The sequence below is a fragment of the Neovison vison genome, chromosome 5 (assembly GCF_020171115.1).
Source record: "Neovison vison isolate M4711 chromosome 5, ASM_NN_V1, whole genome shotgun sequence".
Classification (NCBI taxonomy): domain Eukaryota; kingdom Metazoa; phylum Chordata; class Mammalia; order Carnivora; family Mustelidae; genus Neogale; species Neogale vison.
In genome coordinates this window covers 5,458,213-5,470,815 of record NC_058095.1, presented here as the reverse complement: position 1 = coordinate 5,470,815, position 12,603 = coordinate 5,458,213, and the positions used below count along the sequence as shown (strand labels likewise).

The window sequence follows — 12,603 nt, the reverse complement described above, 5'->3', positions numbered from 1 at the left end:
GTGACACCCAAAACACAAGAGACAATAGGAAAATGGATAAGCTGCACTTCATCAAAATTAAATACTTTTGTGCCTCAGGGGGCAGCATCAAGAAAGTGAAAAGACTGACTGAGCCACCCAGGCGCCCCACCAAAAAAGTTTTTAAAAACAGTTTTGAAGGGGCCCCTGGGTGGCTCAGTGGGTTAAAGCCTCTGCCTTTGGCTCAGGTCATGATCCCAGGGACCTGGAATCAAGCCCTGCATGGGGTTCTCCGCTCAGTGGGAGCCTGCTTCCCTTTCTCTCTCTGCCTGCCTCTCTGCCTACTTGTGGATCTCTGTCTGTCAAATAAATAAATAAAGGAAATCTTAAAAAAAACAACAAAAACTTTTTTGTTTTTGAGCCACCTCTGTGGCTCAGTCAGTTAAACGCCTCTTGATTTCAGCTAAGGTCATGATCTCAGGGTAGTGAGATGGAGCTCTGAGTCAGGCTCTGTGCCCAGCGGGAAATCCTCTTGAGATTCTCTCCCTCTGCCTCTGCCCCTCTACCGCTTGCCTGTGCGCTCTCTCTCTTACTCTCTCTCTATATAAAATAAATAAATCTTAAAAGAAAAAAAAAAAACCTTTGGGAAATATGACGGCCTGCTTCTTTCCAGCACTCAGTAAGGCATTTTTTGGCATAGGCAAAACAAGAGGATCAGTGGCCCTTGAGGCCGGTTGAAATGGGATTAAACTCACAAACCACACCTTCCAGGGGGCACCACTCTCCAAGAAGCGTGGTCTGCACTCCTCTGTGAAAGCAACTCCTCTGTGAATCCTTTACCCGCCTGAGCTTTGACGTCTCCTAGTTCTCCGCCCAGATCTCTGCCCAAATCTCTGACTATCTGTGTGATCTGAGATTTGTGTGATTTCAGGCAGATGACTGCACCTCTCTGAGCCTCAGTCTCTTACCTGTGAAATGGGGCTAGTGATTGCCGTGGTAGAAAAACCAAATGAGGGCCCAGCCCAGCACCTGGCACTTAGTAAGCACAGAATAAACGTTTGCTGTTATCATCAGTCATCCATTAATTCAACAGATATCATGGACGGTCCTGTGCAATTGGTCAGATAAAAGATAAAAGGTGCGGGTGCTCTTTGGGAGAGGAAGACACAATCTGGCTCCCTCTGGCTAAGGGCTCTGCAGGAGGAAAGCACTATCTGAGGGAGGGAGGGAGGGGAAGACTCCTAATCCCTGTGCGGCCTCTTTTTTATTTCCCTTGTTTCAGTTTGGTTGAAAACACATCCATTTGCCCAAGGTTCGTTATTTGTATTGTTTAGGTTGTTCTCGGAGAACTTGGCTTTAACCGAGGGTCAGTGCTCCTGTTTGCTCGCCGATGAACTCTGAAACATTGATTTTCATTTGGAAGATGTGTTTACTCTCAGTTTTTGAGTCCCATCTAGCATGTGACGTGAAATCTGTTCAGAAGGAAGTCTGCCCCTGACTTTTCACCCTCCCTCCCATTTTCCCGGCCAGATGTGACAGCACCTCAGGCGAGGTGGCACCTTCGTGGGGACACTGCATCCCCAGCCAAAGTCTGTCCTCTGCTCTGCCGGCTGAAAACTCCCCAGTATCAGCACAGCCAGAGGCAACTGTCTCGCAGGACTGAGGCATCATGATAGAATTCCCAGGGATTCCCACCATGGGGATATACTGTCCAGTGATGGGAGCCGCAGCATGCCAGCCAGAAGCCCAGTGGCCGAGGCAGGCCTAGAGGTCTCTGACACACACCGGTCCAGGCCGTAGCGACAACTGGCTCCTGACTGAGGACAGGGCCTCTGGAGACGCCTCTTCTTTGCCGGCGTCCGTGGCTATGTTCACGCCCACTTCTTCACCCGTGGCTCCTCCCTGCTAGACCCAGTTTTTCATGCGACTGAGGTCTCTGGGCTCCCTGCCGCTCTGGTTCCTCAGTTGCAATGACAGCCTGGTTCCCTGATGGGACTTGGGTCCACATCTCTCGCTCTAATATCTACAGACATCATCTCTGAAAATGCAGATGGCCCACCTTCTCATTCATTCTGGGAGCTTCTTTTTGTGATTGTTCCCAGAGGGTTGACCTGTCTCCTGATTTGGAACACCTTTGCCCTTCAGCAATATTAACGATAACCACTTCTGTCATATTGAAATGACTTTGGGAGGACAATATTGATACTACTAACCTCGAGCTTTGTGGTCAGCCCTGGTATCAGAGCTCGTGATCAAAGCCCGGGATCAGAGCCCCGGGCAGTGGCGCTGGTTGTTTACTACCAGGCTGTGCTCTGATTGGTCAGTGCCCTTGACTTCTATTGTCAAATATTTTTGGTCACCAGGCTTTGCACAGGTTATTTCATTAAATCCTTACAAGCCTATTAGGTAGTAACTGTTTTTATTCCCACTTTTACAGATAGGGGAGCACAGATGGGTGAAGGAACTCATCCCAGTGGGAGAGCTGGGTCTTGAACCTGAGCCCAGCTGCCCCTGAGCCTGTCCTCTCAGTCACCACCTGTCCCCCGGAGCATCCTAACCAGCTACAGCTCCCGCACAGTAAGGTGTGAAGACATAAAGCTCAGATTGAAATAAGGGATCGTGGGGGCGGGGGGAGGCAGCTGCTCTCTCAGACCACGGCAGCCCCAATTTCTACACAGAACACTCCCAATTCGGAAGCCAAGGCAGGAACCAAAGGTCTTGGGAATTGGGCTGATTCTTTGCTCCCTCCCCGTGCCAGGAGCAGATCCAGCCAGCTGTGCCGTGGGGCTGCCAGGGCCATCCGGGGTGGTCAGCAAACACGTCCGGGGCCTCTGCTGGTTGCCAGGCATGACTCCAAAAGCAAGCGAGGCTCAGGCCTTGCCTTCAGAACATTGGGAGCTTCTTGTCCCTCTCTGGCCTCAGATGCTCCTGCTAAGAGGGGCCAGCTTCAGGCTTTGTCTTTTCTTTCTTTCTTTCTTTTTTAAACATTTATTTATTTGACAGAGAAAGCACTAACAGGGGGTGCAGCAGGCAGAGGGAGAAGCAGGCAGAGGGAGAAGCAGACTTCACGCTGAACAAGGAGACCAATGCAGGACTCGCTCCCAGGAGCCTGAAATCACCACCTGAGCTGAAGGCAGAGGCGTCACCGAATGAGTCACCTAGACGTCCCCAGGCCTTGTCTTTATTTGATGCCCCCACCGTGTCCTTGAAGTTCCCACCCTCTAGGCTGATGACCACCGTGCCAATGGTCAGGGAGAAATCCAGACTCACGGGATGCAGGGGACAGCTTAAGGCCACAGCCATCTCTTCACACTGGGTGCTGCAGCTGGTCCGGGCCTCCAGGCCATAGCGGATGGGCTTGAAGACTGAGATTGGCAGGTCAGGAGCTCCAGGATGTAGCAAGACCCTCAGGCCCATGATGCCTGGGCCTTGGACCCAACCCCATCCATCCTCTCCCCTCTTGCTGATGCTCTTGGCACAGTACTAGGTGGTGAGGAGCTTGTGGGGCAAGGTCCTGAGGCCCAGCATATCTAACAGAGAGGGTAGCAGAGGAGTGGGGGCTAATGGAGCCCGGGTATCACCTCCATGGGGACGTGCACGGTCCCTCACACACCCCTCAGCAAAACGCCACCCAAAGCCCCCTAAGCTTACAGCCCACCAGCCTCCCTTCCCAGAGCCTTTCTTCCTTTTTTTTTTTTTTTTTTTTTAAAGATTTTATTTATTTGACAGAGAGAGATCACAAGTAGGTAGAGAGACAGGCAGAGAAAAAAAGGGAGGCAGGCTTCCCGCCGAGTAGAGATCCTGATGTGGGGCTTGGTCCCAGGACCCTGAGATCATGACCTGAGCCAAAGGCAGAGGCTTTAACCCACTGAGCCACTCAGGTGCACCCCAGAGCCCTTCTTGTCAGTAGTATTGCTGGTGCCTGAGATGGGCTTCTCCCTTTCTGGCCACCCTCCATTCCACTATGTGCATTCCAGAACTACAGCTTTCTGAACGAGAGCTGGCAGCTGCCTGGGAGAAGACCCCAGACGCCGGCACCCTTTCCAAGTCAGATATAATAACCTTAAAGCCCTTACAGGGATCACAGCCTCACCAAAGCTCCCCTGCCCTTGCCTCCCTGGTAGAGGAGGTGACTGCAGAACTCTTAGCTTCCTCCCTGGGGAAAGGCGGTGGTGGAGAAGGAAGGTCCTCTGCTCAGGGCAGAAGACTAAGAAATGCTGCTCCTGGTTGTGCCTGGCCAACAGTCCTGGCCCCGGCAAACATCAGGCATGATGCTCAGGCAAGGACACCAGAAAGCGCAGGCGGCACATCACAGAGAAGTCTATGATGCTGTTTGGAACAATGGTGGTGTCTGAGTGGGACCACTCACTGCCAGGGGCTGCTGGGCTGTTAGCAGAGCCATGGAGAACAAGGACCCCCAGGAGGGAGGACAGAGGCTCTGGTCCTGGCTTACAGCCCAGGCCTCTATGTATAAACTCAAAGCTGTCCCAGCTGCACCCACCTGGGCCTACAGCCTTGCTCATTCTCCACACGTGCTGACAAAGGGCTCAGGGAGCCAGAAGGGCAGCCATCTGGCCCAAGAGGGCACTTTCTGCCTTCTCCCTGGGGGTGGTTTGGGATTTGGGTCGGCAGCCTGGGCAGGGGCTTGGCTCTTCCTTCCTTCCCCTAGCCTTGGCCTCAGGAAGGCAGCTGGAAGGCTAGCGGTTTGTGCTGAAGTTCCTGGCCAAAAGCCGGGCCCAGCTGGGTGGACATCCCTGAGGAAGGTCCACAGGGGCAGGTGGGACTACCATTGGGCTGAGGGAAGGAAGAGGCTGTGGGGCCCCGACAAGGCAAGCCAACTGCGCTTGTCTCCCAGTGCCCGGGGTGGGACTGACCGTGGGACGTGGGCTGTGATCGCCTCAGCGAGGTGGCTATGAAGTGCTCCCAACCCAAGGGATGGGGAGGTCGGGGTGGGGACCGGATGTGCAGGGTGGGGTCTCAAGGCTCTTATGCCCAGTGAACCACAGCACCACCAGTGAGACAACAGCTGCGGATGGGTGTGGTGAAAACTGCGCACCTCGCCCTTCTCCATGGCAGGCAAGGTTGGCCACAGGCCTGAGCCTCTGATTTCTGGCCCTCAGCTGTTGCCCTGAACACAGGATGGCCCCGTCGGCAGGAAATGAAGGGCAAGCCCAAGTCTCCCACCAGCCCAATGGCAGACAGCTAGCTGGACTGCATATACCCTCTACTACCCTACCTGAAAGTAACCCAGAGGGGCCTGCTTTCCCAGAGACCCCCGCCCCAATGTGCCCACCAGGCAAGAGGCAGTGCTTTCCAGGAGCCAAGTAGGGAAGAGCCCTGAGGAGTGACTGAGGACATGAGTGGGAAAGACATTTCCAGTCTAGCCAGTGGGCTCAGGGTCTCTCTCTACACTTGGAGACATTGGAGACATTGGTCAGGCAGCAGCAGAGGCCCCTAGGGGGTTGGGGAGGCCTGGCAAGCGGCATAAGATGGTTCTTGCTGGCCTCTCCCAACTGCTCTCCTTCCTTTCTGGCAGGGTGACAGGGACCAGTTGACTTGTTATGTATGGGCAAATCTCCGGAAGTCAGCCAGGTTTGACGTCCTTGCCTCTCTGGTGGTTTTCTTCCATACCACCTTAAATTCTGTAAATAGGATGTAACTTCTGTGTGTTGTCTACCTACTGACCAGCTTACGGATGAAGCAGGGGTATTTTACAACCCAGCAGCATGGGCCCACGGGTGCACACTTACATTAAGTCTAACTGCCTGGCAGAGAAAAGAGGGAGTGAAGGTGAGACCAAGACGGAGCACGGAGGGAGAGCAATGGGGGTCACCCTCATGAGGGTGGACCTGGCTTGTGACCAGCAATTTCACAAACACCTTGGCCCTTCAGCTAAGAGCTTTAAGACAAGGGCAATGAATGGCTTGGTTCAGAATCTCCTGGTAGCGGGCCAGTGTGCTGGCACTTCCAGCCCTTAACTGGTCTGGTTGAAACCAAGTCCGTGGACAGTCAAGAAATTCAGTTATTAATACACAGGTTCACCAGGCATCAGTTGGCCCTGTCCAAAGCAAATTGTGACACGTATCACCTTTCAGAATAGGGGGTCTGCCTGTCATTACTGAACGCACCACCCACCCCACCCCGCCCCAGCCCGGGAGTCAGAAAGCAATTTTCCAGGCATTTCCCCACAGGAAATTTTGTGAAACAGAGGTTATCAATTCAAATGAAGACCACTAACAAGATGAAATAGTCTCAACTTCAAAAACTTTATTTTTGTCTCATCCATCAAGGGCACAGGATACCTTCATCAGCTCCAGCTTTTGCTTTTCTCCTTACAGATTGTTCCATCACCTAAACCCAGGGTTATCCTGTGTGGGCAGCTTCCTAGAACCAAAAGATATTTTTGCCTTCTGGGTTAAGAATGCTGAAGCAAGTCTGGAAGCACAAGCTGCACTATTTAAAGCAGCAAATTCCCAGCTGCCCAGTAAAATCCACAGACCTCTACGTCAGATGTAGGGAAGATGCGCTGGGGGAGAAGGTTCAAGTTTCACCCCACTTGGGTCATCACAACTAGTGAACTCAACAAACTGACAGCACTGTAGTGAAAGTCTGTCTATTCGAACTCAAGACACTGCCAGGTACACTCCACATTAGGCCGTCCAGGATCGCGACGTCCTTCAGCAGCACAATGTTGGATCATCACAACTGGAAGTCACTGTTCCAGAATTGGTTACAACGAACCTTCTAGAAAACCAGCTCTTTCTATATCGGACTCCACCTCTGATGCGTCATGGAGGCTCATTAAGTTGCCAAGAATCAAACCTATTCTAGCTTGCCTCTCTTCCTAAGTCCCTTGAATTTGAAACCAAACAAATTTTAAAAAACGAAGCTACTTTATTAGGGCACAACTATCTTTCTATAGCTACCAGCTCCAAATACACAGAATGCTTGTCTGATGTCCGGTGTGGCTCTTGGTGCCCATGTCTTGCTGACATCTAGATACTACGCATACAATGTACCATCAATGGTTAAGAAAACTAGCTTTATACTGAAAAAGCAGCTTAGACCAACAAAGAGTTTTAAACTTATGTTAAAATAATTTGTATAAAGAAAAAAAAATTTTGTATAAAGAAATTTCATAATTATTTGTGTGTATAAATGGTTCCTTTGTCTACCGAGCAAAACCAGGTATAAACTAAGCTCAAACTTCAGGATACAAAGAATCTAGATAATGGATGTATTTAAGCTTTGTATATTCAAATGTAGGTTTTTGACACTTGGTTGAATAAACAAGTTTATTTGTAAATTTAGTCAACATACATAATTGACCTGAAGACTTCAGTAGAAGGGTAATTTTTAAAAACCACCTGGAAGGCCATCTCTATAGTGATTTTCCCAGGACCATGTATCAGATGTAACAACCTAACCGACACCATCTTAACTGGCAGAGGTTCAAGCTGGAGTTGTGTGCCCCTCCCCCACAGCAAGTTTACTCTAAGGATTATTATAATACAAACCACAAGGAAAAGAACTTCGGTATTGTTTCCTCTTGGTAGAGAGGAACTCAACCTAGTTATGAGACCAACCACAACACAAAGAAAAGCTGCACTAACTAGTTTAGATTATTAACAGATGATGCTGGTGTGAATAACTCGGTATTATAGTCTAGAGCCCTTATAAATAAAATCCCCCCATTAGTGTTTGCATTAATCAGCTAGAGGGTTAGTTAACATGTGGTAGAATGAGGACTTATGCAAGGTATAATTTGCAAAGCATTTTACTATTATGAAAACAAGTGCAGTCTAGTTAGGAGAAAACCAACTTGACTTTAAATTACACACACCTTAATGACAAGACTCCCCACCACATGTGAATGTAAAACATTTAATTTAAAAATGTTGACACTACAATATATAAAATAGCTATTATAAATGCACATAGTGTATTCTATAGCTGCCAGGTTTACTTTTTTTTTCTTTTTCTTCTTTTTTTTTTTTTTTTTAAGGAAACTGTAAGTTACACTGTGGTTAAGACTTGTATCTTCACCCTTGAAAAAGCCCACATTCTATCACAGTGATGTATGGTCAGACTTAACAGCCCCAATTGTTAAACACTTGGATCAAGTCATAACCAGTTTTATTGCAAAAGGACCCTGTACACATTTATCAATTCTAGTACCTTAATAGCTACCCAACAAGTCATTAACATACAGAAACATGCATCATGAGAAGCAAGAAGTATCACCCATCCCTTCTGCATATTAGCAACTTGTCACTCCTGAGCAACAGTGCTCACATCACTGAGGTCTGTGAACAGTCACTTTTCGCATTCATCCTGAGTGAAAGATGGAATGACTTAAGTACAAATGCAACATATTATAAACAATTTCTTACAAAAAAAGTCACAAATTAAACCAAAGTATTTTACAGAATTTACTACAAAACACCATAAAAACTGCCTTCACTTAAGCTCTCTCCCCCCGTATCCGGCGAGCCAACTGGATGTCTTTGGGCATGATGGTGACTCTCTTAGCGTGGATGGCACACAGATTAGTATCTTCAAATAAACCCACCAGGTACGCTTCACTGGCCTCCTGTTGAGGACAAGAGCCACACTATTAAACTCTCTTCGCGGAGGAGAAGCCACGCACGAGCCCTCCGACCCTACACAACCGCGCTCGCCTTACCTGAAGCGCGCCAATGGCGGCGCTCTGAAACCTCAGATCGGTTTTGAAATCCTGGGCGATCTCCCTCACCAACCTCTGGAAAGGCAGTTTCCGGATCAGAAGCTCGGTGGATTTCTGGTAACGACGGATCTCCCGAAGCGCCACGGTCCCGGGCCTGCAGCGAGCAGGGGAGTGTAAGCGGACACCCGGGGACGGACAGAGCCCGTCGCCAGCCCCAGGACGTGGTCCCGGCACGGGCCGCGCGCCGCCCCGTCATTGTCTGCCCGCCGCCTCGCCTACCTGTAGCGATGAGGTTTTTTCACCCCACCGGTAGAAGGGGCGCTTTTCCGGGCGGCTTTAGTGGCCAGCTGTTTGCGGGGCGCTTTCCCACCCGTGGATTTACGGGCAGTCTGCTTGGTTCGGGCCATTTTCTTTTACCTAAGGAAGACATCCGTGATTCCGGGGCCCCGGCGCTCGTCCCCCTGGGGGGTCACGGGGGGACGGGCTCGGCGCCCCTGCCCTCCCGCCTCTTCACCGCGGCAGATGGCCCGGGGCCGCCGCCTCCTCCCCCTCCCCTAATGACTCAGGCTGCGAGGAGCGGCAGCAGCCTCCCCCGGGAGGGGGGGGTGCGGGGAGGAGTCACTTCCCCTCCTCGACGGGCGGAGGCCCCGCTTGCCCGGAACCCGGCGTCAGGACCTCTGAATCACCACCGGGAAAAGAGGCGGAGACGCGGTTCCGGAACGAAGCCCCAAGGGAAAACCTCCCGGACCCCCGCTTGCCCGGAACCCGGCGTCAGGACCTCTGAATCACCACCGGGAAAAGAGGCGGAGACGCGGTTCCGGAACGAAGCCCCAAAGGAAAACCTCCCGGACCCATACCCGACGCCGGCAGCCCGAGCAGCCCGCACTCCCCTCCCAACGGCTGAAGCCCGCGGCATTAACGGCCGACGGGGCCTCGAACCACGAGCAAACCCGCCAACGCTTACCCAATGCCGAAGTCTCAGATCGCTTCTTCGACCGCCGCGCCGCTCCTGCTGCCCAGTAAAGAGCCGCAGTCGCCGAGCAAGGAAAAAGGAGATCCTTCAACGACCGACCAAACCGCTCTGTGCTCCAAACCCCCCCTTTGCCTCCGCTTTTATACCTACGCTTCACGCTGCGTCCCTGCGTCATAGGGGCCTCATTTGCATACACCAACGACTTTTTCTATTGGCGGGAGCTTTCGCCGACGCGCTGACATCCCCGACACAAAGGCCGTGCTTCGGGCCTGCTCCCGGATTGGTGGGCATCTAGGCCGCTGATTGGCTGTTAAAGTGGCCTAATGATTGGATGAATGCAAAGAGGAATGGACGAATCAGAGGTTAGCACGAAGCGGCTCTTCTGATTGGATAAAATGAAGCTATGTTTGGATCCTTCCCTTGGTTCCAAAGCTCTACAATAGAAAGTCAATGCAAATGAATTGCATTGGTCTGTATGAGGACTTCAGGGTCCGGATGGTTAGGAATCCAACCAAATTCGCATCTCGCCAATAAAATGCAGGAGGAGAGATTACTTCAGGGAAATTCTTATAAATATTTTCCAATGTAAAATAAAATGTGTTCCTGTGACTACTTTCCCATATTGATAGTTATGTACATAGAGTAAAAGAATTAGAATTCAGGGAAGCCTGGGTGGCTCAGTGGGTTAAGCCGCTGCCTTCAGCTCGGGTCATGATCTCAGGGTCCTGGGATCGAGCCCCACATCGGGCTCTCTGCTCAGCAGGGAGCCTGCTTCCTCCTCTCTCTTTCTGCCTGCCTCTCTGCCTACTTGTGATCTCTCTGTCAAATAAATAAATAAAATATTTAAAAAAAAATTATAATTCAGCAAATCATGTTGTGCCACCAAGTATTTCATGTATCACGCATATACATTTTAAGCAAAAAGCAGTTCTTTTGTTGGTGGTGTAGATAGGGGTAAATAATAGACAAAAAAATATGTCAGTGTATGGTTTTATAAGAACTGTTTTGTACATTCTTAGGCTATCACAAAATATTTTGTGATTTCAATAGCTTAAGGAAGTAGCCTTCTAAGCAACATTTTTTTGAATTATGTAATTCTACTGAATGAAATGACTGCAGACAAAATGGACATAGTCCTAGTACAACATTTACACGTCCATTCTAAATGTACATGTCCTTCTAAACAGAAGAAAACGAAATTAACACGTGCCCTTGTATTTAATGGTACATTGTCATAACTTCTAAGAAACACGACTAATGTATAAAAATGGTAATCCCTACTTTTGCCTAAATAAATGTCTTTGATAGATTGTAATGTTCAGTTCTCCTGATGATACAGGTATATAGAATACCAAAGCAGGGTAAAGTTTGAGAGCAGCCAAACAAAACTCAGAAAACCGAAATAGAGTTTTGTGCATTTTATTCCATAGTTCCTACTCTGGGTTTACTGAATTTTTTCCCCCTGAATACTTTAAATCATCCAAATTCCATGTACATGTGGATTTCAACTCAAATAATTATTGTACATAAACACAAATACCTCAAAAATTTACTTGTGACATCGAAGGTCTGCTCTCAGTATCAGCAGCGGGGGTGGGGAGGTGGAGGGGGGAATGCTCCATATGAAGAAGCTGCTATGGTAAAAATATCTTTCACCCAATCTCTGGTACCAAATCCCTCTCATTTCTGCCCTCTCAATTTTAACAGGCACAATTTGTATTTAAATATCACCTATGTCAACTTTTATGCGATAATTTGGTGAACTTTAATTTCTGCCTTCCGCACAAAGTTTACAGTAGGGGAGGAATTAAGTTTTCTGTTTCATTCATGTGATGCTGAGAAACCAAGATGGAGGCTCTTGCCCTGTCCTCAGAACCTAAGTAAAGCTAAGAATCAGGGCACTGGTTAGATCCCACACAAAAGGCTCTCAAATGTTCTGGGATGTAACCAGAAAAATACCCTGTTAACATTTTTTGACTGCCCAAATGGCCTGGAGAGGGAATTGGTTCCTAAATTAACAACCCGTTCGTGTTCCATGGATTTCCTAAAAGATCCAGAATCCTGTCTGTCCCAAGCCTCCAGAGGACAGACACTCCAGTTTTGTTTTCTTTCTTGTAGTTTGGCTGATTACTAGAGGAGAACTAATTGCTCCAGCAGAAACTAGGTAAAGATTTACATTCATCCGCTTAAAGAACCATTAGTGGGAATAGTTTGTCCTTACTCGGCGGTCATACAGCTTTTTCTTTTTCCTAAGTTAGCACAGGAGAGGAAAAGCAACACAGGAAATGGGAAAGAACTAAAAATGTTTATACAATCAAAACAATGTGGAATGTGATGCAGCATGTAGGCTACTATCCTAGTTCCTGTTCTGGCATGGGCTTGCTGAGTAACTCTGTGCAAGTTACTTCTCTGAGTTTCGGTTTCCTCTTTTGTAAATTAAACAGTTTGGATGATATCATCTCCCAATTTTACCAGTCCACACTCATTTTGAAGCTTATGGTATACAGCTTACTTAAAGCCTAGCGCTGTGAACTCTATTTCTTCATTCACATCGCACTTAGGTATTTTGGGGATAACATACAAGTCAATTACTTGGATTTAATAACAGCGTTAAAACAATACACTACAACTTTTATTTGTCCTTTTGGAATTTTTCATCTTCACACGCCCCTAGTGGTTAAACAATTGATTTGGCCTGTTTTGGAAATACCAGTTTCTCAACTTTGTGGGCTGACAGTTTGGCTTCTGATGTGAGGTTACTGGAGACTAAATAAAATAAGTGTCATTCTCAAACATTAACAGTTTTCCATTCACTCCATCCTCCCGCATCCCTAAGGTTATTGGGAACGTTTCTCTTTAACGTGACAATCACTAGACTAGTTAACCTATCTAATCAAATATAAATCAGTCTTAAACACAAGGGATTTAAATAGATTCATTATGGAAAGCAAAGTTAAATGACAAGTGTCAATATTTTATCTATGAA

General features: G+C 48.5%; 1 protein-coding gene across 1 annotated transcript; it reads right to left on the bottom strand.

Annotated features, from left to right (window-relative positions):
- Positions 1 to 6,205: 6,205 nt before the first annotated feature.
- LOC122905979 (histone H3.3A) lies at positions 6,206 to 9,743 on the bottom strand. The gene is made up of 4 exons (XM_044247419.1): positions 9,609 to 9,743; positions 8,924 to 9,061; positions 8,645 to 8,798; positions 6,206 to 8,551 (listed from the first exon to the last, which is right to left on the bottom strand). The coding sequence occupies exons 2-4, from the start codon at positions 9,049 to 9,051 to the stop codon at positions 8,423 to 8,425; spliced, it is 411 nt and encodes a 136-aa protein (XP_044103354.1). The 5' UTR covers positions 9,052 to 9,061; positions 9,609 to 9,743; the 3' UTR covers positions 6,206 to 8,422.
- Positions 9,744 to 12,603: the final 2,860 nt, after the last annotated feature.

What these genes read in the sequence shown, in the direction of transcription:
- LOC122905979 (XM_044247419.1), bottom strand. Translation starts at nt 9,051, where the DNA reads ATGGCCCGAACCAAGCAGACTGCCCGTAAATCCACGGGTGGGAAAGCG. An exon ending in AAAAAACCTCATCGCTACAG is followed by an intron (nt 8,799 to 8,923) that starts GTAGGCGAGGCG and finishes TGCTCGCTGCAG; the next exon opens with GCCCGGGACCGTGGCGCTTC. An exon ending in CCGCCATTGGCGCGCTTCAG is followed by an intron (nt 8,552 to 8,644) that starts GTAAGGCGAGCG and finishes TGTCCTCAACAG; the next exon opens with GAGGCCAGTGAAGCGTACCT.